Source organism: Erithacus rubecula (assembly GCF_903797595.1).
Source record: "Erithacus rubecula genome assembly, chromosome: 4".
Classification (NCBI taxonomy): Eukaryota; Metazoa; Chordata; class Aves; order Passeriformes; family Muscicapidae; genus Erithacus; species Erithacus rubecula.
Window position 1 is genome coordinate 40,976,188 of NC_136686.1, and position 27,193 is coordinate 41,003,380.

A 27,193-nucleotide genomic window follows, 5' to 3' on the forward strand; every position below is an offset into this window, starting at 1 on the left:
CTCAATCTGCACCCATGGAAACTGAGTATTCTGAAGATGTATGGGATAGATGGAATACAAGAACTATTCCTAAATCCTGTCAAACTACTACTTCTTCCTCTTCACTCCCAACAAAGACCATAAAGAAATGAAGAAAATCTGCCACCTTAACTAAACATCAGCTTATTGTTGAATGAAGTACTGAAAAATATACTTCTCTTCAGAATGTATCAGACAGAGACTTGGCAGCAGGGATCCACAAATGTATGACCTCCAGATTGATTATTGCATCTCATAGTATCCAAGACTGAAAAATACATACTGTGAAAAGAACTCCCACTGCTACAAAAGCAGCTGCTGGTCTGCTTAGCAACACCAGCCACTGTGAATGCATCATTCTGCCATGCTGGTCTCTGCACAGGCTCCCTCACGATTTCAGAGTCCAGGTGGAGGTTATTGCCATGGTCCTCAAAACTCTCGGTGGGACTGGCCTTAGGTACTTGAGAGACTTCCATCCCCTCTGCAGTGATGACCTTTTCTGACAGCTCTGTTCCCTTGGAACAATGAAGCTGTCAGACAAGGGAAGAAGCTCAGCAATGCAGAAGAACTAACTTTACAGAAGTTAAATCTTGGTGAAAGTTTCATTCAGAAGAGAGGGAAATTACTAAATCTCACCAGCTGAAATCCTCAGACCTTCCCCAAGTAAGTTTGCCCCTCACCAAACTGAACCCTGCAGAATGGGTGAATGGATTGGATACCAGTCTTCAGTGTATAATCATTGCCAGATGTAAATACAAATAGACACACATAGTGAGAGGTGTAATATTTTAATAATTGTGGTTCCTAGACTAGCAAAAAAGCATAGAAAACTACCTACCTACTCTATCTCAAATGTATTCTCTATTAAAACCAATGAAAACTACTGAAAAGTGAATTTCAAGTCATTCTTCCCAATTTCTTGCTCACTGAATTAGAATTATTGGTGAATGCAATTCAAGTTCTTTCCCTAGAAAGACAATGGTCCTTACCACCAGTAAAGACACTCCTCTCTCCTTCCCCCATAAAATATTTGTACTTTTACTTTGGAGAACTCAACAGTGATAGGAAATTCAAAACAACTCAGAAGTGCCGTGTTTTAAACAGTGCAGTGCTTCAGATGGACAGAAAAGTAACCTTTCGAATATTTTTTTAAAAGCAAAGGAACATTCAATCTTAGAAAATTTAATTCACTTTAACTAGTGTTTTCAGCATCAGAAAGAAAAACAGCACAGGCTGTTATAAACAGTTATTAGGATCAGAAAGAAAGAGACAGAACTTTTAACACCCTTTTCATACTATCACGATGTCACCCCTGAGTCCTGGGTCTTTATCCTTGACTGAGATATGGGTGTTACTGAAGAAAAGTGCTGCACAGAGTTCAAAAACATGTCAGCTGGTGGAAACAACTGGACTGAGTAAAAACCTTAGGGTAATAAGATGACCTGGCATGAATACAAATACAAATGTGCATAATTCACTCAAGGGATTGCATTTCTGACATCATACACTACAAAAACACTGCCTAAATGCTTTATGGACAGCAGCAGAACTCCAAGAACAAAATCAACACTGCTCTCTGAAGTAATTCACTACATTGCATAAAATAGACTGTGAACTCCTCAACATTTGAAGTTCAAAAATTTTAAAAATACAATGAATAATTCAATTTTTCTTTCAAGTGACCTCATGCAATGATGCTGGCACTAGATTAAATGTTTTTAAGTGAACTGAAACCACAGCAGCAGCTACTAAAGCTACAGCATAAGGAGTGGGAGCTCTCTGAAAACTTTTAAAGGGCTCCTGCAAATTTACTGGTTTGTGGGCTTGATCTGTGCATTACTTTTTACACAAATACTGCTGTAAGGGTTGTGGGATGATAATTCTCACATTGTCAAACTAGTTTTGATAAGGGTGCAGTTGAATTATTATAAAAGTGTGTGTGAAATCAGACTTTTGTTTTAAAAATATCTTGGCTCTAACGTCATCAGTAATAAAATGTTTTTCTGACTTAATCAGTACTAAAGCTGATAGTTAGGACACACAGCTGATAGTTAGGACACTTACACAGAGGTTCACAAGCTATAACTGCATGGATGGCACACTGAGTGCTTCTGTAATGTTGACATGTTTTGCTCTCTGGTAATGTTCATTAATGAACTGTCTACAAGCTAATGCAGTGAAGTGAGTACATTTTTCTGTTCTACTACTGAGTTTTAGAATTTATTTTTATTTAAATACAAGCTATTCAATCTACTTCTCTTCTAAAAATGAACTGATCATTTGATGCAATTGCACACTTCAGTCTGAAATGCATTGTGTTTTAGCAATTTTTATTTAATTAATCAAAATTTCTAATGTTGATCTGAGTTTTCTCTGACAAGTCTGTCCTACATTACCATGTTGCAGTGAATTTATGTCACCAGCATCTGTGCTTCATTACTAAGAGCGGGTGTAAAAATTTAGTTTAACCACAGAGAAAGGACCACATTCACCAACACCCACCTCATGCAACTCTGTACAGACAAAAGTCACAGATAGGGTTAATTCAGCCTATGCTGTCTCCTGCAACTTCCTTTATAAAGGAATTCTTTGTTATAAAACTACAGCCATTAGAATTGGCTAGCAGATTGCTGTGGTCATGCCCCTGCTGTATTCCTGTAAATCTCCTAATTTTAGTTTATTTTTTATAGTCTGGTGGAACATGGATTAAACCCTCAGTAAGAGGGATTCAACCTTCTACATAGTATTGACCCATTTGACAGAGAGGTCTCTCCAGGGCTGCAGGGGAGCATATACCAGAAAATATTCATCAAGATTGCACAGCAAGGAAGGTCCTTGGTGCCAGTGAGAGCTGTAAGCTTGTACACTGTCCCCTCTGAGCCTCAAAACAGACCAGATCATGGCAACAGGAAAACAGCAAGCACAGGGGTGTGCAGGACTTACTCCACTGCCCATAATACAAGAGGAGAGTGAAGCAAATGTGTTGATGCTAAAAAATTCAATCAGCACTGATGTTTATTATTGCAGCACAGCCTTAGTGTTGTAGCTTGCAAAATCCCACACAAACAAACAGTGAAAGACAGTCAGTACCTTTTTTATATCACACAGGTCAAAAAATGAAACACAGAAGATAGAACTACAATAAATAAATAACATCATTAATTAAGTGGTCAGAATTTTAATTCCATGTGAAAGAGCTGAAGTGAAATGTGCATTGAGAGGCTGTTCAGTGTAAAAATACCAGGTAAGAGATTCAGAATGAGCAAATTATGAGCACAGAAGGAAATATGAGGAGTTTACGATATTGTGTGGTGCACAGAAAGCATAACAGCAGGAAGAGGGACAGGAAGAACCAGAAATAAAAGATATTTGGGAACCACTCAGAATGTCCCAGAATACTGACACACAGAAATAAGAATAGAAAAAGATTATCTTTTTTTAGCATCTACAGTTCGAAATGAATGACAAGCACTGAGTAAAAAAAAAAAAAGTAACTTAAGAAGAAAAAGCTGATTTTTGAGGTAACAACTAGAGACAGCATCATTCAGTGGTTAGATTTCAGAGCTTTTAATACAAACCCCATCTTACAGTTAAATTCTCAGTACCTTCCTTATTATCCCTTCCTGTCAAATAGCTGGATTTTTTAAATACTTGTACTAATTCAGATTTCATTTTTGCAATATAAGGGTTTATTCCAGTGAGGGCTAAACAGTCTTCAATAACCCAACAGGCCAGCACCACATAATGTTAGAGTGGCTTGGAGGTATCACTACACTGTATTTTCAGCTCCAAATCTCTGTGCATTTCCAAAGGAGAAAGAATGTATAGAGTTGACCAGATAAGAAGCCAGAGATATGACCTCACAAAGGAATAGTCAGCCAGTGCTGGCATCTGTTCTGAAATCATTCCCAAGTATCTGGGAATGTGGCTGATTCAGGCCCTTCATGCTGCCTCAATACATTTAATAGTCCTTCCTCTACCAACTAGCTAAGATAATCTTGTAAATATGCTAAATCAACAAACACAGTAGGTTAGCAAAGCATGAACAAACTTAGGAGACGGTTCAGGCCCAGTCTGGCTTTGGTCACGCCAATGAGGATATACATGGAAATCACCACAGGACAGGAAATTCAGGAGAAATCAATGAGCCAAAGCCTTCTGTGGCCACAGATCAGCTTAGACATAAATGTTTGCCTTCAATCGCCTTATAAAGATTTAGGCTGTTTTGTATCAGTAACAAGAGAACATAAAAAAGGTTGCCTTTCAGAAGCACACACACGCACAAATGATTTTATCTATTAATGCCCAATAGCTTTTGAAATGAGTCTTGAAATTTGGATAACTTAAATAACTTTTCTTCTTAGCAATTTTCCTAACTTCAAGATAAAATTTAAAGTTCTGGAGGATACACTGACATGCTTGTTCTCATTACTGTCCATATAATCCTTGATTTCACACTGCTATTGCATGTGGATTCTTGCTGCTTTATTTTTGTTATGGTTTAATTTATTCACTGCTGCATGAACTTCTGACTTTATGGGAAGTTCTTCTAATGTTTCATCAGGAAAACCTTGACACTCTGGAAGTACTGCTTTACCTTCCTTAATTCTCAAGAGATTTTTAACAGTAAATGATTACATATTTTAACTCTACTGGTTTGAAGGACAATTTCTGGCATTTCTATAACCCCTATACAAGTGTCCTGGGTTTTCCCAGGACACAAAACCTTATTACTTTGAATGTAAATATCTAAGTCTTATCTTATATCTAAACCTAAACCTTATAATTCCTTTATTATAATTCCTTAATTACCAGTGGAGAGAAATAAGTGGTTTTGCAATGTGATTTATTTGCATCATTTTAGTTGTCAAATATACTCCAATGACATAGCAGGCCTTTTTCTCTTCATTGATTACTAAGACAACCTAGGAAATCAGCTCAGAATAAAATATCAAAATCTGTAGCTGTCTAAATGTAAATCTTACCACTTCTGAGCCCAAACCACTATTTGGTCACACACATCCAACCTTCATTTTCTGGGTCAAGTGTTGACCCACATAAAGCACAGTCATACAAATATAAAACCTGTTCCTCATCTGCCATGGATATTCTGGAGGTCTATGAGATATAAAAGGAAGTGTATGTAAAATATGTCTGCAGTCTGAAAATTATGGTCCTGCCTACTACAACATGTACGTGCTGCAACTTGAGCCTTGCACTAGTGCTGGACCTTTGCAAGTGATTCACCAGTGTAATCACACCTGCATGATTTGTACTCATTCAGATAATGCTCCTGAAGTAGATTATGTTAGTAGATTATGAATAATAACTCTACTTAGGTTGTTTCTTTACAATAAAATTGGGGTGTTGGGTAATAAACCTAATTTTGTGTCATCATGTAATGAGCCAAAAAATTTAAGCAAGAAACCTCTTCAAGCTAAAAGAAAGGGAACACATGCCTTGATTCTCCCCAACCACACATTAGCAGGAATTTCATCCCTTTGGTACACTTCTACAAGCTATATACAATTTATATAAGAAATACAAAGTGGAAGAGGAGACAGGCCAGAAATGAGCCCAGAAAAACCATCATAGAAAAATCCATGTACTCTGAGTTCACACACAGCTGAAGCCAGGGGAAAGAAAAGCACAGTCCAGGACATTCACCACTTGGAAGTATCTCCAGTGCACATAAATCCCACTGCAGTTCTCCATAGAAGAAATTATTCAGCAGCCTTGCAGAGGCAGATACCTTTTAGAATGCTGCCATCAATAGGGATAAAGAAAAAAAATCCCTTAAAGATTTGAGGAAAGCAAGGATGAAATTGAATACAAAACTGAAAGCAGGGTCTCGTCTCGTCTCAGCTCCATCACCAATTCCCTTTTTTCTTGTCCCTTTTCCTTTGTTTCAGCTCTCTATTGTAAAACAGGGGCATATTAGCATACGTATCTCCATGAGTTGCTATAAAGATCAATCCCTAGTGTCTGCAAAATGCAAAACCTTTTTTATTGCTGCTAGTGTAGGAGGCAGTGATTTCTTTTGTGATTTGGAGAAGCATAGTACTGTAAGAAATTACAAAAATAGCTTTTTAATGGAGGTTTTAAAAGTACTTAGAAAAGTTTAAGTGAAACTCGGCAATCTCTCTATCCATTAAAACAAGTACTTCAAGTTCCCACTTCAAATAATGTAAAATAACAATAAAAAGAGAGCAAGAAGAGATTGGATTCATATTACTGAGTGCTTTCTATTAAATGAAGTCTTATAATGAATTTTAATTCAAATCCATTGAAACTTTTTAATATATCAGTTTTTAAGAAGCAATTGTGTATTTTAAGTCTGATACAATCTGCAGAATTGCACCAAAGCTGGACTTGGGTTTTGACAGCAAAGAGCTTTTGGAAGCCAACCTATCTGATTTTTTTCTGTAGAAATTTGGTTTGCACATATTGAATTTTCATTCTTTTTTGAGCACAATCACAACTATGGATATCAAAAAAATTACCTTCTGGCTAGAGTATTACAAGTCTAAGTTTGACAGTTTCTATGATTTCTCCATACATGCAAGATAGAGTTAGTGATTTCACTTACAATTCAGGATTTCTTGATCAATTCAATTCAGGATTCATAGCAGGGTTGTTAAGGGAAGACTTCTCATGCCATATTAGAATTCATATATTATGCAGTACTGCACAGGAAAAATAACTCAATGCTGTATTTGCTAAAGCACTTGCTTAATTGCTCTGATGGTATATGATGGGCTGAGTTGACCTATGATAACATGGAATACAGTTTTTAAGGTACTGTATCTGTTGTGAGAATAATCTTCCATTTATAGGCATAATGCAAGACAAAATGAGTCTGCTAGTAGTCTGGTAACTTGAGTGTTTAGGGCATTACTTTCTAAATATATTCTAAATACATTTTCTCTACAAAACAGCATCAGAGAGAAAGTTTCTCAGCTGAACACCCACCCATTAAAATTATGCAATTTAAAACCTGCAATAGCATCCTCCTTAATTTACCAGTTTTAACCCTCCCCATCCTAATAGAGAAGAATGGATCATGTACAACATTCTCAATATTATTTTAGGCATGAGTACTGTGATATGTTTTTTTTCATAATAAAACATCCCTCTTTTCTTTCTTCCCTTTACACAGTGTCTAATAGTTCATCCCACAGATCCTGAAGGAATTCAGAATTAAAGAAATGTATTGCTGTGTACCACTGCCATCTGCTGCTAATCTCTCCCTGTGGATACAGAAGGTCTTACTTCACCATGTATTTAATCCAGTAAAGATCTTCATGTGCATGGTCAATCCAGTAGTCCTCTCACAATACTTTTTAAACCCTCTCTCCCCATTTCATCATAGAGGTTCTGATTGCACATCTTAGCTGATATATTGAGGTGATTTTTCTGATTTCAGTTTCAGAAAGAAAAGTATTTTCTTCCCCCAGTCAGTGAAAATGGTTTGTGCTGCAATCTCATCCAGAATCAGACTGTTCCAGAGAGGAAGTGTCCATCTTAGACACTCCAACAGTTTACACATTTGCCATCTGTACTCAAAGATCTTCAGTAAGAACATGTTATTTCTAGAGTCCCACTTCTCCAGCACATCTGACACCCACTCATTCACACAATTTCTAAGCAGTACATCATGTCAGAATGCAGAATTGCTGCATAGTTACTTTAATTTATATGCTACTCTGACTTCAGTTTCTAAATACATGTAACCAGGATATATCAAGATCTGATGCATAAATATCATCAAGAAGCAAATAACATTTCACATGAAAAAGAGCAAAGGAGAGTATGACAACGAGTAAGAGAAAATAGGGGACCCTCAGTGTCATTTATAGCTGTATGGCTGCTTGAAGCTACAACACAAATCAATCAGACAAGATTTGAGTTGCAGGAAGACATATCTTCTCCTCACAGATTGTCTTGACTTCTACAATATTTGAAAAACAGAATTTCACTTATTAATATTTTATATGACCCTTTCTGTATTTTTAGATGGGATCCAGACTGCAAGAAAAGTGTGTACAAGGTCATAAAAATGACCTTGTGTATGAATTCATAAGCATTGATATTTAAAAAAAGATTGTTGGGAAAATGTAACACTTACTTGAAAGCACTCCCATTGTGTTTGCTTGTCATTGAAAGATGTCAGTAGCTGTTTTGGAGAAACACTGGGAGATATTTTGGGGCCCAACTTTGGGGTTTGCATTTCTTACTCTTGAGCTCTGAAGTAGAGCTAGCTATGGCCTTCTTCAAAAACCATCCAGAGGCTTTTACTTTTAGATATACTAAGTACATGTTTTAGAGCCCAAAAAATGGTCATCAACAAAGGCAACTGCTGCAAAAATGAGTTGAAGAAACTCCCTGGATGGGAAACAGGGATGAAGTAACACCTCTGGCAAAGCCTGGTCAGAATTGAAACGACAAAGTAACAGGGGAATACAAAAAAAGATCAAGCTTGAAAAGGCAGATAATTATAATCTAGAGCATATGAACAGATGGCAACACCGTCAATCAATGAATAAATAATAGTGCAATCTGACTTGATGGGATGATTGGATGAACTCACATGACACCAGGCACACTCCACCTTATATAACTAAGTGGCAGTCATGAAGCAGAGCAGGATATGAGCACATTCATGCCCCAGAAAGTGGAAAAAACAAAATCAGCAGATCTCATATGACTGGATATATTTGGACTGCTATTGTGCTGATGAATTTACTTGTGGTTATCATCTAGAGATAGAGACAGTAGCTACAGAATGTTTCTGCAACTGGACTGGCCTCTAAGAAAAGGAATGAAAACCAAAACAAGATACACAGGTGAACAAGAAGGCCAACTGGCTTTTGTATGCCTCTCTGAATGAAAAGAAACATATTGCCACTAATAATGTTATTAGTCACATTTCTCTGCAACCCTAGCAAGTGAGTTTAGGAACAGGTCTCATCCATTTTTCTCCTTCCAGTTCATGTCTCATAGTTCAATTTAATTTCCACTACTCAAGAACAGCAGAGTTGGTAGCTGCACGGCACTTTGGATGCTGCTGCAAATTCAATTACAGTTTTATTTTGTCATTTGATATGCCACTGGAACAGAAACAATCAAGAAGATTGACATGGATCATAATCTAAATTGTCATGCCCAATCCCTGACAGAGGCATGAGTTTAAAAAGGTGCCAGTCATTCAAGACTCCTGACTCTTCAAACTACCTTGTAATGTGCATCAAAATGGATTCATCACTGCTTGCAAATAAACCAATACACTATTCCTTGCTAAACAGAATTTCCTGGATAGAAGAATTACTTACCAAGAATTGTGTAAATTTAAGTGCGAATATTTTTGGCTATTATTTTAGTCTAAATCCTGGAAATTTATTATTTTTAATGATGATGTTATGTTTTCTTTCAATATAGATTTTTATACTAGTGTCCTTCCCTGTACTGAAGTAGCCTTCATTTTTAGTCAGCTATTATTTTCTTTTCTATATATTTTCACTGCAATAATTTAGTGTGTCTGATATTTTCATCAATATGACAGTATTTCCAGCATCAGTGTTGCTCACTTTGTGTGAACATGCCCTAGTTGCACATATACATTTTGAGATTAAATAAAATAAAGAGGTAAATTAATCTAGTTTCTGCAGAGTGATAATGAACCCTTCATTACTCTAGGATGTTGACATAGATGGTTACATCTCAGCAAAAGAGGACAAGAATAACATTCTCTCTTAATGGACTCAAGGAAAGCACTTCGAAATCATTGAATAGCTTGCTATCCTACTCTACAAATAAATGTTGTTTGTCATGATCACAGAGGCAACAGTCAAAAGTAAATATCTCCAAATACTTTTAAAATTCTTGCCAAGAAATTACAAGCCATTAAAGATGTTTTAATGGCAATAAGTAAACATCTATTCTTATCACAAAAATTAATAAAGAAGAAAGTACACAAAACATATTCTACAGGTATCAGGTATCTACTAGACAATAACAGCTAGTGATGAGTTTATTAACATGTAATGCATGGGCTTCATTACTTCACCCTACACTGTAGAGTGTATTAGATTGCTATGCTTGTATTTTATAAAGAAATACCAGAATAGCCTATACAAAGCTAATATGAAGTGTCAATTAAAAATATATTTGGGCCAGTTGAGTAGTTCTATCCTAAACTACAGCAATTAGATTGTGCTCACACTCTGTGCAGTAGGGAATAAAAAAAAAGGTGTTTCTCAGCAAGAAGAAGAGGGGCTCAGATTCAATTACTTTAGCAGACATGTGTCTCTGTCCTCAAAATTATGATTCAACAATTCCATCTAATTATGAAAATATCAAAAACTTCTTAAGGGGCCCACTGTTCAGCCAAAGAAATCCATAGAATACACAAGATTTCAGGAAAGAGAGGTTATCTATCTACAGCTGATGTTCTCTGAAACATGGAATCCAGGCCCAAACTCAGAATATAGATCTACCACAAGCAGTGACATTTCTGTCTTTGAGATAACAGCAACAGTGCTCAGGCTCTGCTGAACATTCTTCTATATGCAAGAACATACATAACAAAATACTCCCAGCTTAATTTCTTTTCACCCGCAAAATGATGCCCATGCCATTAGACAAAGAGGTGTTGAGGAAAAAGGACAGATGAAAGTAATGATGAGGAAAGATGAACATGAGGAAATAAGCTCACTGTCTTTCACTGATAAGGCAGATGAAGATGGCTCCATACTCTTTCACACATTCACAGCCCCTGAGCTTTATCTTTCTTTCCTTTATCTTTCCTACAAACAGTACTTTCAGGGCCAGCCAGCATTGTTAGAATACCCCCTTAATGGCAGAGGGAATATCTGAGGCTGCAGAAGGAGTGCTAAGTGACTGGCTCTGTAAACAACAGGAATGGAGATTTTTCAGAACTGAATTACTGAATGAGGTCAACAAAACTCATGGATAAAGGAGATGGCTTTGAAAGAGGCAAAGCTGAATTTTCTAATAGCCTTTTGAAAAATTCCTCGTCACAGGCTTCTATGGAAACTCAACACTTAGAGCTTCAGGGAAGGTCTTTATGTTGATAAATAACTGATTAAAAGACAGGGAACAGAAGGTAAGTAGGTTAGCCAGACAGCTCTAGCAATGGAGGAAGGTCATTAGCAGAGTTCCATAGGGATTCTTGCAGGGGATGCAGTTATTCATCATATTCCTAAGCAACCTGGGAAAATGGATGAGCAGTGAGGTGAGAAAGCTTTATAATGATATTAACTTATGCACAGTGAAAAGGATGATGACTTGCTGGATGTGAAGAATTAGGATAGGTGCTTATGGAAGAAAGTCCCTAGGGGATAAAATGGCAGATGAAATTCTTCGTAGTGGAATGCAAAGTGGTGAAAAAGTAGAGCAAAATGTCTAAGATCAAGAGTCATTATATACACAAAATTGCATGCATTTCAGGAGAGCATTAGAGGACCCTACCACATACTATTGGCTTGTTCTTACTCTCCTGGTTGGCTTCTGCTTATACTCACATTTTGAGGTAGGATACTAGTCTGGATTGATTTTTGGTCTGCCCAGGTGGAGGGAGGAACTGGGCTTTTTTACAGCCTGAGATCTAATATGGTGCATGTGACAGAAAACATTCTGGTTTAGGACTCTACAGACTTACTGTGTCCTTACATGGCAGTAACCATTAACTTAAACCTGTCACGAGGAAAGTTTCAGTCCTTTAGTGTGTTTACAAACCAGCCACCACCTCTACTGGTTACACAGGGAGTGTCCTGATAAGACATGTTAATCACACAAAATGGGAAAATACAGAAAATTTCTTCAACAAAGGATGAAGACAAAAATGTTTAACAGAGAAATGTGAATGAAAAAGAACATGGACAAAATCTATTTCTTTCACAAGCAGCAAAGCCAGAAGACAAAATGGTGTGAGGTTTTCTCTTGGAATTATAAAGCTGAAAAACTGAAGCTTTTACAGCTAATGCTGAAAATATCAGAGAACAGAAAATCTTTCTTGCATAAAATCAGATAATCTTTATGAAGGGGAGGAGCATTCCACCAAAAGTTGTATTTCAGAATGTCACCTGATGAGGTGACCCTTTTCCCTAAAAGACTTCAAAGAAGCCCAGGCAACTTGTACATATGGGAGTCATTATCCAGTTTCGCTAATGAGGAAATGGAGGTGTAGATTCACTACTCAGTACAGACCTTTAGAAATCACAATACTAATTCCTGAAGGCAGAAGGTCTCTACCTCTATGTCCATCCATCCATCCATCCATCCATCCATCCATCCATCCATCCATCCATCCATCCATCCAAGTGGATATCATGTGTCTTGGTCAGTACTGGATTAGCAGAACAACAGTGATCTCTCACTCTGCCATCCAGATTATGCTGGAAGTACTACTTCCTAACTTCCTATTAATTCATCTGCTAAAATGATGGAAGAAAAATAGTCCCAGAAGTCTTCATCATCCCACACAAGGGAAAAGTCAAACTGAAATCAAGCAAAGGTGTCAAAAAGAACAGTCAGGAATTGCTACAATGATTCAGTTCACACTCATTGTGTCAAGTACTCTGCTAAAGAGCAGTGATGAGAAAATTCCTGGCTTCTCTTTTTAAAAAGAATGTGCTGGTACATATGTGGCAAACACTAGTTTGATGAATAACAAACTAAACCATCCCTAGAGTTTATCATTGTTTCTGATAACAAGAGCAGGCACAGTCTCTGCTGCTTAGTGATCTCTCAAATGTTCCCAGCTCTCTCTAGCAACTAACATGGGAAAAGAGACCTCAACTGAATTACCACTCAGAAAGAAGGTAAATAGGAATAGGATCCCTTGTCAGAAGGATCAGCTTGGTATATTCATAAAGATCAGTACCGGTCATTGGCTGAAGACAACTGCCTCAGCTTCTGATAATCCTAGCAAGCAACGTCTAAGAAAGATAAACTTCTAAACTTCTGCTGTTTAGATTCTTACACACGTATGTAGGGTTTGTAGGCAGAAATATGTCCTTAATGCAAATGGCAATGGCAATTGGTAAGCAAAGCCTTCCATGTGGTACAAGTATAGTTCACAGCTCAAGGCCAATCTTTGTAGAGTCCAAAAAGCCATCACCAAAAGGGAACAGTGTTGACAGTCTGAAAGCCAACACTGCTCTCTGTCTCACTCTCGTTGCCCAGCTCCTGTAGCTATCCTCTGAGCATGCCTTACCCCACATGCTCAGGACTGTCCCCCTCACAAAAACACAGCTGCAGCAGGTTGCTCACCTTCACAGAGGCCACCCTAATCATCAGAGACACTGCCCTCAAATCAGCTCCTTCCCCAGCCTGTTCCACTTTCCCAGAAGGGAGCCGTAATTGCTAGTTCATAAACTTGTCTGGGTGGAATCCAGCCTTTCTTCCAAGGTGTCCTACTGTGCAAAAATCTATGGTGTCTGCCTCAAAAGCATTCTCCCTGAGGACAGTGCATTTTTTATGGGAACAGGAGGGCATGTCAAAGCAGCTACAAGATTGCAAGACAGACTTCCACGGCTTCAAAGAGGGAAAAGTGCAGAGACGTTCAATGTACTGAACCCATTCCCTCTTTACAGACTCTGGAATATCTACAACTTCCTACAGAATTCAGCAAAGATGTTTATTAGTAGCAGTTGCTCCTGTCCAGAGGTACAAAGGGGAAGGTTCTGTGCACCCATAGCATGGCCCCATTCTCATTCTACACAATGGAAATAATATTGCTGATTTTATTAGAAATTTTGTCAGATCCTGTCACCAAACTAGCAGTGAGCTAGGAAGTGTTGAGGAGAAAGTCTTACTTCTGCCTTTTCAATGCAAAACAAAGAGTGACCCAAAATATATTTTCCCATTTCAATCACTTTCCTGATTCAATAAGCCACTCCTCACTGTCCTGGGGTAATAGTATTCATTACTGATTACTCATTTTTAAAATGGAATCCCATCTGTTTTATTTATGCTTATTCCCAAAGTTTCCAATTAAATAAGGCATAAGATCCTAATTCCAGTATCATTCAAACACAGTGAAGTGAAGGCTATATATTTGTTTTTATCTTTTACTTTGAAGTCTATGGATGGATGGTTTCTTTAAAAAACTTAAACATTAGAAAATATAAACACTGCTGTGAATGAGAAGATGTGCAAAGGTTCCATTACAGGTTTGTTTTTTCTTTTCTGTTTTGAAACAGGATGGGGAAACTTCACAAAATATAATACCACAGAAGACTCATATTGCTTTGACATCGATTTCATGCTGGGCTTTATAAGCAGAAGGTCAAACAAATTCAAATATAAATAACACAGCAATTTCTGTTCATATAGAATAAGATGGATTGTATAAATTAGATGCCGCAGGAGATGATTTTCACCAACGTCCATGCCCACGCACCAGAATACACATCCAATCTCATCTTTTACTAATTCAGGTAGAGGCCTGGAATTGTAGTTTTGTTTGACGTTCCCAGGCTTAGCTGCCCTTGAACACTGTCATTTCCCTTGCCTGGTTGATACACTCTGCTAAGATTTGTGTTGCAGAAGCAATGTCACTATTCCCTTTCACTCTGAAGATCTAAACATGAATCACTACACCTCTTAACTGAGCTTATGCAATCAAAGCATGTCCTAAAACACATTGACCTTCCAATTCCATGTTCTTTACACTTCCTGAAAGTTAATAGAACCAAACTAATTTAAGCAAACAGTCTCCTCTAATCAAACCATCTCTGTAATTTCTCCCATTCTTCATTGATAATTCCATCTGCCACAGGAATCTGCCGTGGCACAATCCAATTGTGACTCCACTGCTGAGAGGGCTTTGAGTACCCAGAAAATGAACAGGATTCTCATGCTTTTGCATTAACCATTTCCATTTTTTATACAGTGTTACACACAAAAGGGTTTTTTTTTTACGGAAACAAGAAAAGAGGGAGTGAAAAAACCCCACATTTCCTAATGTAGTGGACTTGTCTTTAATCTATAACCGGAGCCCTAAGTCACATATGTATGAGGTACATGATATCTCTCAATTCAGCTTAGGTCTTCTTTGACAGTGGAATAAAGATGTGGAAGCCCATGAGAAAAATGCAAGCTAAAGGTATTTAGAAGTACCCATGAATTTTATTTCCAATTCATAAGATTAATTGTCAACATTAGTCAAGGCACCAATTCTGTGATGTCCTTACTGTAAAGCATATACAAATTACTTTCTCTGTATTTGCTTTTCATGGCCACCATTCCACAGAGTACAGTTTGTCTTGGACAAACCACAGACACATACTCAACAACATCCTGAAAAAATCCTTGATGCTTTTTTTATTCCCTTCTGTCTGTTGTACAGTATGTTTCAAATGGGGTGGGTAGAAGACATTGTTAAAATACAATTGCTAAAAATGTTACTTACACTAATCTTAAAAACCTATTCTTCAAAAATAATTAAATTCACTTTTTATCACTTTGTGTTTAAGAAATGCTTTTTCTGAGCAATAAAAATGTGAAGATGCTTTATTTTGTTCTCAGAAATTAGCTGTCATTTTCTGGTTCTTTTTCACTAAGCTGATCTTTGGCTTGCATATATTTCAGAAGAAAGCATTTATAACAAGTATAATCCAAGTGAAAATTATATTTTTTAAAATTCTATTTATAATTTAAATCCTAAATTAGATACAAAATTAATCTGTTTCACATCAGACTACGTTCAAATGCTGGCATGTAACTGGATTGCTTTTCTTTTCTCATTACATTGTTCTCTATTGCGTCCTTCAGTTAAAATTTTCTTCTCTTTCTAATTCTTTTCATTAGACTTATTTATCTTTAGCTGTTACTCACTGTTTCACAGTAAATTGTGATGCTACTTCATAGCAAAGAAGGGCCAACCATGCAGAAGACAACATCAAAACTCCTACTCACAACAAAAAAAAAAAAAAAATCACCCTGACACATTTTAACTGAAACTCCTCTGAACTGTCAATTAAATACCTTCTTACTTTTCTGGTCTCTAATGCTTGACTTAGAGAAATTGAGTTTTCTGTCTTCTCCTCTCCTCTTTCCCTTGAAAGCAACAAATATATTCTTTTCCTTTTAAAATGTAATTATGTTTCTTACCATCCATGCTGTGACAAAATCTCCCATCCAAGTCCCAACTGCAGCTACCTTCATAAAATTTTCATTCCTGATGCCCATGAAGTCTGTTATAATGTATGCACTGTGGAAACAAGAACACAAATGTAAGATACACACATTTGTTCAATGTAGTTACAAAGAATTTGCATTAGTGACAAAATTTATGATTATCTGTGAAAGATTTCCCATTGCTTTCATAATAACTTTTCCACTAGATCTGAGTCTTGACATAGAATTGAACCCCTATTGGTTGATTCCAATTAGAAATGAAATGTGAATCTGATTTTGAAGTCCAGGCCTCTTTTGAAGGTGCTAAAATAACAGTTGGCAAAGACTTTAGGATTATGTAAGGCTTCTGGGAGTAGAAAATGCTTGATGTTTTTTCTCTTTTTCCTTTATACAAATAGAATTACAACATTATTCAAATCAGTGACTTTGCAAAGTTTTCATGAAGAAAAATAAAAATGTTTAAGGTATCTTTAAAAAGATAACTGAGCTACTCAACTTTTCACTCTATCAGTTATTCAACCACATTTTTAACACAGAAGTGCAAGTAAGTTTTGCAAAATTTCAGTGAGATGTCATTGGTTTTAGATTTATACAATTTGTTTACACAGATATATTTTACTTAAATCCAAAATAAGCATTTCCATTCTGCTTAAAAAATGCAACAGGTAGGATTTACAATCTCACTTGGTAATTTGACTTCAAGTCCACCAAGATGCTATAAGGACAATTAAGAAGGTAAAGTTATTTGCTCTGGATTAAAACATTTCTGAAAAACAATATATTTTAATATACTGATGTCCTTTTCTAAGACTTTTATAGTATTTAATAGGAGGGGACTCTTGTCAACAGCTAATAATGATGATAGTGAACATGAATGGCAATTGTATTTTAACTTTACAAGTGATAATCTTTGCTTTTGAGATGCTTGTAAACTTCTTTAATGTAATGTTATGCCTATTTAAGAGTGCACATAACAGTTACATGGAAAAGTGTCCTTGGGCATCCATTATTCAAATCTTACCATTATTGCATGCCAAATATTGCATAGATATAGAACAATAGATAGGCAATGTGTAGGATAGTTGCATATCTCTGCAACTGGATCAGTGCAAACTGATTCCATTCTCTGGGCCAATCTTGTTAAAATCTAAACATCTGATCAAGAGAGAAGCACAAATTTGCTAGCACAAATCCATGGTATAATTTCTTAGAGACAGTTAAATATGTTGTTGAGCAGAAATATTATAGCCAGTGAATACTTTCATGACATGTGAAAATATCCTATTGTAACAGACCTTTTTGTTATACACATTATGACCTTTCAGCTGGTATATCACTAACAAAAATGCCATCTGTTAATTTTTTCTGTTGAACTGCATATAAATGCTGGCTCTGATTTTCTACTAAAAAAAAAAAAAATATTCCAAACTATTTTTAATAATGTTCCATGTAGTTAAAAGATCATCAGTGTCCCAAATTCACCACATTATAAATAATGATGAAAGAACCCAAGGAGTCTCCTTGTTTCAATGTTCTGTCTTCAACAGAGGGCAACAGCAGAAACAAAGAAAGACAGAACAGGCAAGCACATCCCTTCCAGATTCATTATCCTAGATGCTTTAGAACTGGAAAATATTTGGAATGCCTCCTTTTTCATTATCTGTGAAGGCAGAAAATCAGCAAGCCTGCACTCCTTAAAGAGGTGTCATGCACAGGCACAGCAATAAGTGTTTTTTGTAAGGAATGGCCCTCAAATGCAAAGCACATTTTAGTCTTCTCCAGCAGTGGGAGACACATACAAAACCCTAGGGTTCTCCCCTTCTCTCATAGGCACTACACATTCTCATATGCATTATACACAATTACAGGAGTGCAGTAAGCAAACATTGCCACTTGGGCAATGCTATAGCCCTGGCATGTAGAGCAGAACTGCCACAGCCACTCTGGCAGCTGCAGGACACAAGGAGGGTTCATCAAAAAGGCTGAATATGGGTATTACCTAGCAGAAGTGAAATGAACTCAGACATAAGTGATTCTTTTTAATGGAAATTGAAATTCTCAGTGTAATAATTTGTTTTTATGAATGTTAGAAATATTAGAATGCTTATAATAAGGTTGAATGAGATGGATGCAATACTTAAATACACAGAAAGACCTTGAAAGCATCACATCTTCCCAACAGTTCATTTTGCCATTTCAAACATGAAAGCATCAAAGAAGCCCAGTATAAATTGTGCATTCCAGTCAACAAGTAATTAATGCCTCAATTAAATATGCAAATTGACAAAACTCAATTAGTGTCAAAATAGCATCTTGTTGTAAAGAAACTCTTAGGAAAATAAGCTGTGCATGTTTTAAGGGCATTTACTGTTCAAAATACAGCTACAAATTTTTATGAGGAAGAATATTTTTAGCAAGCATTGTCATTTTATTAGAAATAGTAATGAAATACATTGCTATTTCATTAACTGTTGGCCTTATACCCTATATCCTTTATGCTCTCTGCAGTATTATTTTTCTTTCAAAACACAAAGAGAAATTGACTATTTTAAAATAGGGGTTGAGGGCTTCCAAAAAGGAATTTTAAAAACCAAAAACATAACCCTCCAGTTTTCATTTTCAGGTTTTAATTTGAACAGAAATAAGAACATTTGACATATTAAAAATAGACATGCTTTCCTGATGATACTAGCAGGATATATAACAGTATCAAAAGTAAAATTAATTTTGTTGTGGAAAATCCTCACATTTTTCTAGCTTTAGCTAGGGATTAGAGTAGTTTTCTTCAATTGTTTAGTCTTTTTCCTGGCTAGGACCCATGTCTGCACCTTGCAGGAGGACTAAGGTTCCAGTTGGGTTCCAGTTAACTGTCATGGCCAGCCCAGATTTGCTATAGCTTGTCAAAAGGCTTCTGTTTGCTTTGCCATATGTGTATTCTGCAGAGAGGCACAAGCATATTGCATGAGCAGCACAATCTAAGGAAACAGAGTGAAAAAAACACATCAGTTAAAACCCAGAGTAAAAAGCTCCCCTGAAACAGAGAGGGTAAGTGTAAATAATTAAAGGCTGAGGAGCCAATACTTGGGAATATTATAGATAAAGGATGAATTTGTGACTGGAATTTGGGAGCCTTTCACATTAAGACTGGAAGCTGCAGCTCCAGGGAAACTGTTCTTAGCACTCCAAAGTTTAAGGAAGGTAGACCAAGATTTTAACAGATTAGGACAAAAAAGAGGAATCAAAAGACAAAGGAGACTTGACAAACACATTTCTAAAACAGATTTTAAAAAATCATATATAACTGTCCATATCCATGTTGGTGCAAAAGGTAAATTAATAACCATGAGTCAGTAAAAAGACACATGAGCTCAGTATAAATGAAGAGTTTCTGGAGTTAGCAGCAGTGTGCACAGAATGGACAAAGAGGGAGACAATCACACTAGCCCCAAGATTTTGTTCAAAGGAAGATATAATTTTTTCAAAGAAGGGTGACACTGCTAAGATGACAAACAGTCTGAAAGCAAATGGAAGGTTTTAAAATTTATGTTGGATTAAGATGCACAAGTCACTGTGGTGCTATCAACACTGTTCCAAGCACTGGAAAAAATGTGATGATTGAGACTCAGTGCTGAGATAGTGCTTTCTTGACCATCACAGTATCTAAAAATGAACAGACACTATATAGCTTGAATAGAGACACTTAAATTCAAGGGTAATCCAGGAAGTCAAACTCTCTGTGGAGCTTGGTCAGACTGGGTCAAGAATTTACTTGCCTTACATTACTTCTTGATGGCTAGCATGTCAAAAAAACCCCATGTTTACATTTGAAAAGGCATTGTTAAACCTATGTGACTAAGTGATTCCCAGTGATGTGACATAACTTGATCCCCAGATGACAATCCAAAGAGTTCTGTATCTCTTGTGAGGCCTGTGACATAATTGACAACCCAGACATATCTGAACTGAATCCTGGATGTCCAGAGACAACAGTGAGAACATAGGCACTTTGGGGAGGTTTTAGTTGCCTTTTAAAGCAATATTAGCAACTTTTTTTCATATTAAATAAGCTTCAGCTGGTTCTTTGTACACTCCAGAGCACTGAAGGCACTGGGTTGGCACACAGCACACAGTGCATGTTCTGTAAAGAGCCAACCCACAGAAAATGACAACCTAATGCTCTTTAAAAAGGAGGGGAGGCCTAGATATCTCTTCTGTTGAGTAACAAAAAGTCTGTACGTATTCTGCAGTCCAATATGCACTTTTCTGAGGTGGTTTTATTATTTGGCCTTCCCCTTAAATAGCTGATTATCTGTATGGAACTCATTTTCCTTGGTGCATCTGACAAAGTGAAATGCTTTGGCACTGGCAAGTGAAAGCACAGGAGTTCACACAGGCTGCAAAGTATGTGTTTAGATGTGGCACCACAAGCTTCCATTACTCTCAATTTAGAAGAGGCAGAGAGTATCAGAATAACTGAAAACATACATAAAAGACTGCAGATACAGCTCCTGATCTGTATTTGTCACTCTAAAATGACAGAATGGCAAATGTGACGCTTGGTAGCACTCCACTCAGCTGAAAAGCTATTCTTCTAATGTTAGGAATTGAAGTCAGAGCCATGGGGAACTGGAAGGTGCCCAGAGACAGCAAGACCTGCTGTCTTATAAACTGGCACATCATAATGAGGATGGCATAATGCACAGCTACCAGCAAACAGCACAGAGAGCACAACAGCTATTCATCCTGTCCTTAACCACCCCCAGTGTGTGCTTTAGATATACAGATGAAACTTCTGAGACATCAGAACAGAGAGAATTAAGAGGCACTGAACCAGGGATTTTGCTTGACAAGACATCAAACAGGAAACAGGCACATGAGGATCAGCAGGTTAATCTCCAAGACACAGAAATCTGAGCAGCAAAACCAGCTTGGCTATGGGGAGGCAGATCTGTGGCACGGTGCAGAACACCTGAGACTGACAGGCTAATTCTGTAACTGAGCATCACTGGATGGTAACTTATTTACACATGCTTTTTTCAAATCAGGCAGCGAACTGTAATTCTGAAAACCTCTGCTCACCAGTCTACAGGCCTGAGGGCTGTTTAATTTACTCTGGGGATTTTGCTAGTAGAGCTCCCAAGCCATTAGAAGTTCTGCTGCTGGGATACACAGGAGCTCCTCACCATCCACAGGAACAGGCCTTTTAGTTTCTAGCTTTGTAAGCCTGCATTTAAGACAAGGCCCATTGAAAAATGCAGCAATTTCAATTCTGTCTGTTAACACAGAAGAGGTATGTAACTTAAATATTACAGTACACATGAGATCCAGTCCCTATTCCAAGGGACTATTTTTTTACAATATTATTTTTCTGTAACTCTATCATTCTAACCAAGTGCTTTGATAACTTTAACACTTCAGGTGAATTTCAGAAAAAGTTTGTCCTTTTTATCTGTTTCAGCTGTAGGGATGACTGAGAAGTTTAAATGCATTATTACAATGAGTAAACAAGTAACTGCAGAATTATTGCTATTGAGAAAGGTTAAAGTAGAACAATTTACAGTTGTTACAAAACACTGGATAGACTCTGCTTGTAAACAGCAGTCCAACTGGGAAAACAGAAGCAGAAAAATATTTAAGTAAATTTTAGTAAAAACTTGTAAATATTAGCTGCTGATGCAACTTTGCACATTAGTCATTCTTTAATTTACTAAACTTCCTTGGAAGTTTGATAAAAAAATTTAGGGAGTTTTATTTTTAAATATTGAAAACTACAAAAAATGCCATAAGTTGATGGGTTGGAACAGAGGCAACAAAGAAATGTCGACACAGAATCTCTGCTGATAGATACTCAGATCATAATTGAAGTGAATTTGAGCTGGATCTGAAAAGAACTGTAAGCCACAGCTTTAAAAGGGATACTACAATCTGATATAGCTACAAACAAGCCCTAAATAAGAATCTTCTGAAGCACTTACTCTGCAAATGGTTTATTCTAAAACATTATCCAGGTTCTACAGCCTACAGACACATAGCCAACATTCTGTGAATAAATTAACATTAATTGGGAAACTGTCATAAGAGTAAAAGTTATTATTTAAAACTACTTATAGGTACAAACAGAAAATATCTATCAGGCTGGATGGGGCTTTGAGCAAGCTGGTCTAGTGGGTAGCATCTCTGCCCATGACAGGGAGCTTGGAACTGAATGATCTATAAGGTTCCTTCCAACCCAAACCTTTCTATGATCTCATGATTCAGTTATGTATATTTGGCTTTGAATCTGTTTAAGATGACTGGTGTATATCAGTCTTGCTGCAGTGTATAAAATCAGAGGGATATAGAAATGAGAGTTGTTAAACAAAAATTATTTACCATGCTCACAGGTACCTCTGAGAAGAAAGGGAAGGAAAATGAGGCCGACAACTCAGGGGCTGGTCTGAGCATTTGGTTGGCTTCCCTCATAATATACTATCAGCAGCAGATTGCAGAGCAGATGGAAAAGAACTAGACTTCAAGCAATGTACAAATTATGAAATTGAGGAGATTGTTTCTTTACCATATTACTTGAAAACTGTATATAAAGAACAACTGTGTCTAGGGCCAGTCATTTGACAGGAGCTGGCATGTAACTGCAGCAGTTTCACATGGAAAACACAGCAAAGAAGACAGCCTGTTCTTCCACTCCTTGGCTGGCAAAGCAAACACCTTTGCTGTGACTTCTTAACCACCCAATGGTTGATTCCAGTCCAACACTTGATATAACTTTGCTCTGTATTGTACTGACTGCTTTATTTTCTCGTCTCTAAATACTCAGCATTTTAAATAAAATTATCATTGAAATACAGAGGGGAAAAGTGAGAGAAGGTTTTTATTGATTTTACCCTCAAATCAACATTTCTTTATTTCAGACTGTCCATTTTATAACACACACTTTTTTTTAATGTCTTGAAAATGAGTTGTCAGAAGACAAACACATTAGAACCACATACTGCTCAAACTTTCACTCCACCACTGTCGCTTGTCATACAATTTTAAGATGCACAAATGAAGAAAAAACATAATTTGTGCTCTAAATTTCATTGAAAATAATATTCTCCTAATTTTCCCTTCAGAGTAGTAAATCTTCAAACAATGGAGAGAGAGAGAGAGAGAGAGAGGGAGGGAGGGAGAGGGAGATGTATGCACATGCCACATAATGCCAATTACTTTTTGACACCCAGACATTAAGCTTTGATGGTCTTGGATACATTTTTATAGTCAGTTAGTTACAAACACTACTGAGTTTCATCTAGCAACATGACTTTTTTAAAAGTCTCAATTTCAGCTAGTAATTCTGGGATTCCCTGGAAGTCCACTTCTCTCCAGAGTCAATGGAGAAGAATAAGCACTTTAAAGACCTACATAACATATCTTAAACATCTGCACTGGGTCTGGCTGAGATGGAGTCAATTTTCTTTAGAGCCTCTTGTATGGTGCTGTCGTTCAGATTTGTGACCTAAAGAGTGCTGATAACACACTAATGCTGCTTGCCTGTTAGCTTACCTTGTTAAAATGCAAGCAAAACTCTGAATCAAATGAATTATCTTCTTGAGATTTCAGTTTTGTTAAATGCAAAAGTAGTTAGTTAAATGCAAACTCATCTTTATTGGATTCTTAAGCTATGAAATATGACCAAATATAGATTTTTAAGTTTTAAGACTTAAGTTCATATTTCTAGAGTGATGGTCTAACATTCCTTGTAGGCCTACACATATCCCAAACTGCAACTAAAACCAGTGACTTCAGTAAAATAACGTAGTCTGGAAAATGCCATTTAACTGAAAAAAATTACCTTTAAACTTATACACAAGATTGAAAAATACATTTCCAAATCATGTAAAAGATTACATGATAAAACATTGACAATAAGAAACCTTTAAAAGGATGACCAAACTTCAATTAAGATTTTATTTTAAAATTATGTTAAAATCAAAGTTGAAAAGATGAAAGCAAGACAGATATAATTAAATAAACTGTGGAGTAAATATATTTGTCTGATGTTAAATGTGTAAAACATTTCAAAATTCTACTCTTTAATGATAATTTGATCCAGAAATAGATTTATACTGACTGAAAGTTATCATTCACATATTACTAGCTAAAGTAAATAGGGTCCTTAATAAGAACACCTTTACCTTGGACACAGCCAAGCTTCAGAAATATCACCAATGTATTTTACAGTATTTCCTGAGTTTACTTATTGATCATGTGGGAAATTTTGTAACTAAACTGATATTTTACACTGATGAATGGAAGAATTAGAAGGCTGCTGAATGGCTCAGCAGAGCAATTCTAAACCCTTCTCTCTGCTCAGGAACAACAGTAAAAAAACTCTCCCTGCATTCAGAAACCAGTTGAAGCCATGAGAATTCTTAGGTCACATAAGATCAAGTGTAATTCCTCAGGTAAAACCAAGTATTTTAAGCCTTGTATGATAACATTTGATCTTTCAAAGGAGAAGACAGAAACAGTAAACAGCTCACTTTCAAGCAGCAATGGTCATACCACTGCAAAGGTACAAGGCAATAAAGTAATGTGAGATCTAATCAATAGAAACTAGTTCCTACAAGGAGAGTATGATTAAATTTTCATATTTCAGGACTCCAAGATCTCATTTGTAATTAACATTTGCAGACACTTTACCTCAAACTTATATTATTTTTCAAAATAAATATTTTTGTAGCTATATGTCAGATATGTTACCCACTTTACTTTTTCTAAAATATCTTTTTCTCATGCTCTTGTGAACAAAAAAGTACATGCCTATCTAAATACAGCTTTGAATCAGACATAATACTGCACATCTCCTTTGTTACACACATTGGGTCTGATTGAGATGGACTTTACTTTCATTTTAGCAGCCCATGCAGTGCTGTGCTTTGCACTTATAGCTACAGAGGTGTTGGTAACACACTGATATTTTGGCTATTGCTGAGCAGTGCTCACACAGCCTCAGGGCTGTCTCTCCAGCCACCACTGAGGAGCATCAGGGTGGAGACAGGCAAGAGGTCTGGAGGGGAGACAGCTGGGGCACCTGATCTGAGCTGACTCTAAAGATGTTCCACACTGTGTGCATCATACTCAGTCATTAAAGGGAGGGTAAGAAGGAGAAGGGTGGGATATTCAGGGTTATGATGTTTGCCTTCTGAAGGAATTGCCATGTGCACCAATTCCCTACTTCCCAGAAATTCACTGGCCATCTATCTGTCTGCTGGCATGAAATGATGAACAAATTTCTTCTTTTTTTCTTCGCTTTCACATGTGTATTTTGCTTTTTTTTTTTTAAACTGTCCTTATCTCAACCCATGATCTTGTCCATCTTGTTCTCTTTCTGTCCTCCTGAGGGTAACAGCCAGCCAAAATCAGCCCTCCACAATATATTCTGTTCATACTGATTTTCTAGTAACAAAAAGTCCACCACTGATATATAGTATGTATTCTGATTGAATATTAATTTAAATATTCCCACAAAATATTTTAAATAAAAATCATAATGCCCTATTTCTGGTAGGATTTTCAGAGATCCCCAGCATCTGCATGAATCATACTTATCTCTCAAATATTCATACTGTTAAAATAAGATTATAGAGATTTTTTAAAATTAATTATTTTCATTTGCTAATATCAATTGTTTACCAAAACAAACAGCTCCATAAAATTTCAATTTTGTATATTTTTCAATTTCTCTTAATCTAGATAGGAGTACTGCACTCTTACACATAGATTAACTTTGTATGATCCACTTTTGGTCACTGTCTGGGACATTTATATTATTTACATCCTCAGGTCAAAATTTATGAACCAGAAAACTTCACAATTATATGTATGATAAATGTCTCAACCTAGTCAGAAATTTTGACATTAACACACAATGCAGATGATCTACAAAAACTCTAAAAATAAGTATCACCATGTCTGAGTTATCTCCTGCAGTGTTTAAAGAACATTTTCTTGTCTTTGTTTGAAGCCTGTTCAGTCAGTAGTCTGTCATATTTGTGAACTTAAATCCCATTTCTTGTTCTGTACTGCAAATGAAAACAAAATCCTCTGCTAGATAAGAGAAAAAAGAATGGATTGTGACACTGTCACTTTTGATTTACTGGTTGTACAGGCACACTGTGCATTACACTGAGTCATCTCTTGAATTTCCCCAAAGATTGTATCTCAGAACTGGTAGGAGATCTCCCCCTTGCAGGAATCCAGTTCCACTTTTTCATATCCAGTTTTCACATCTCCTATTATACTGGAGGGGAGTCATTTACCAGCACTTACAGCTGATGGATTTTTACTGTTTCCTGTAGTGATCAGAATTCAACTGTTCTACAGATGATCCTTTATTTCAAATAAAAATTCAGGCAAGAAACACTGCAAATTAATGACTTTTACATATTTTTATACTTCACATGAACACACAGAATAATCTAGGTCAGAAGAAAACTCTGGAGATGACCTAATGCAAACTCCTGCTCAACTCATGGTTTATTTCAACCTGAGCAGGTTGAGGGATGCTGAGATCTTCCCTCAGCAACAGAGCAGAGCCCAAACTTGCTGAGCTTGGAGACCTCCACAGCTGCTGTGGTCAGAGGTGAGAGTAGCACAAAGGAGAGCCACTGCTGTGCCACAGGTTCCACTTGGGAAGCTCTTTGGGTTTTATTAGGATAATAGCACAAATATCCCTGCCCTCTTTTGCAACTTGGATGACCAATTTTGGGAAGACTGAAGATTGATAGCAGCAGGAACTCTAAAAGAAAAGTTTACTCCATCTTCTGCATACTTTAAATACATTTCAACTGATCAGATTTGGAATGACAAAGACAAATACTAGTCATCTAAATTTGAAGTAGAAGTTGTATCTCCTTTTTTTTTTTTTTTTTTTTGCACAAGTGTATCAGTCTGCTACGTTTTTGTGGGGGTTTTTGTGATGTTTTGAACTGATGAGAAAGTGCACTCAATTTCTGAAAATTTCAGATGA

General features: G+C 36.7%; 1 protein-coding gene across 4 annotated transcripts in view; it reads right to left on the minus strand.

Moving 5' to 3' along the window:
* The window catches only part of TMEM117 (transmembrane protein 117), a 175,913-nt gene that overhangs the window by 87,330 nt on the left and 61,390 nt on the right, over window positions 1-27,193 (minus strand). For all 4 annotated transcript variants that reach the window (XM_079304154.1, XM_079304153.1, XM_079304155.1 and 1 more), the window contains one exon: window positions 16,156-16,255. In XM_079304154.1, the coding sequence (XP_079160280.1) occupies window positions 16,156-16,255 (100 nt within the window). The remainder of the gene's footprint in view (window positions 1-16,155; window positions 16,256-27,193) is intronic.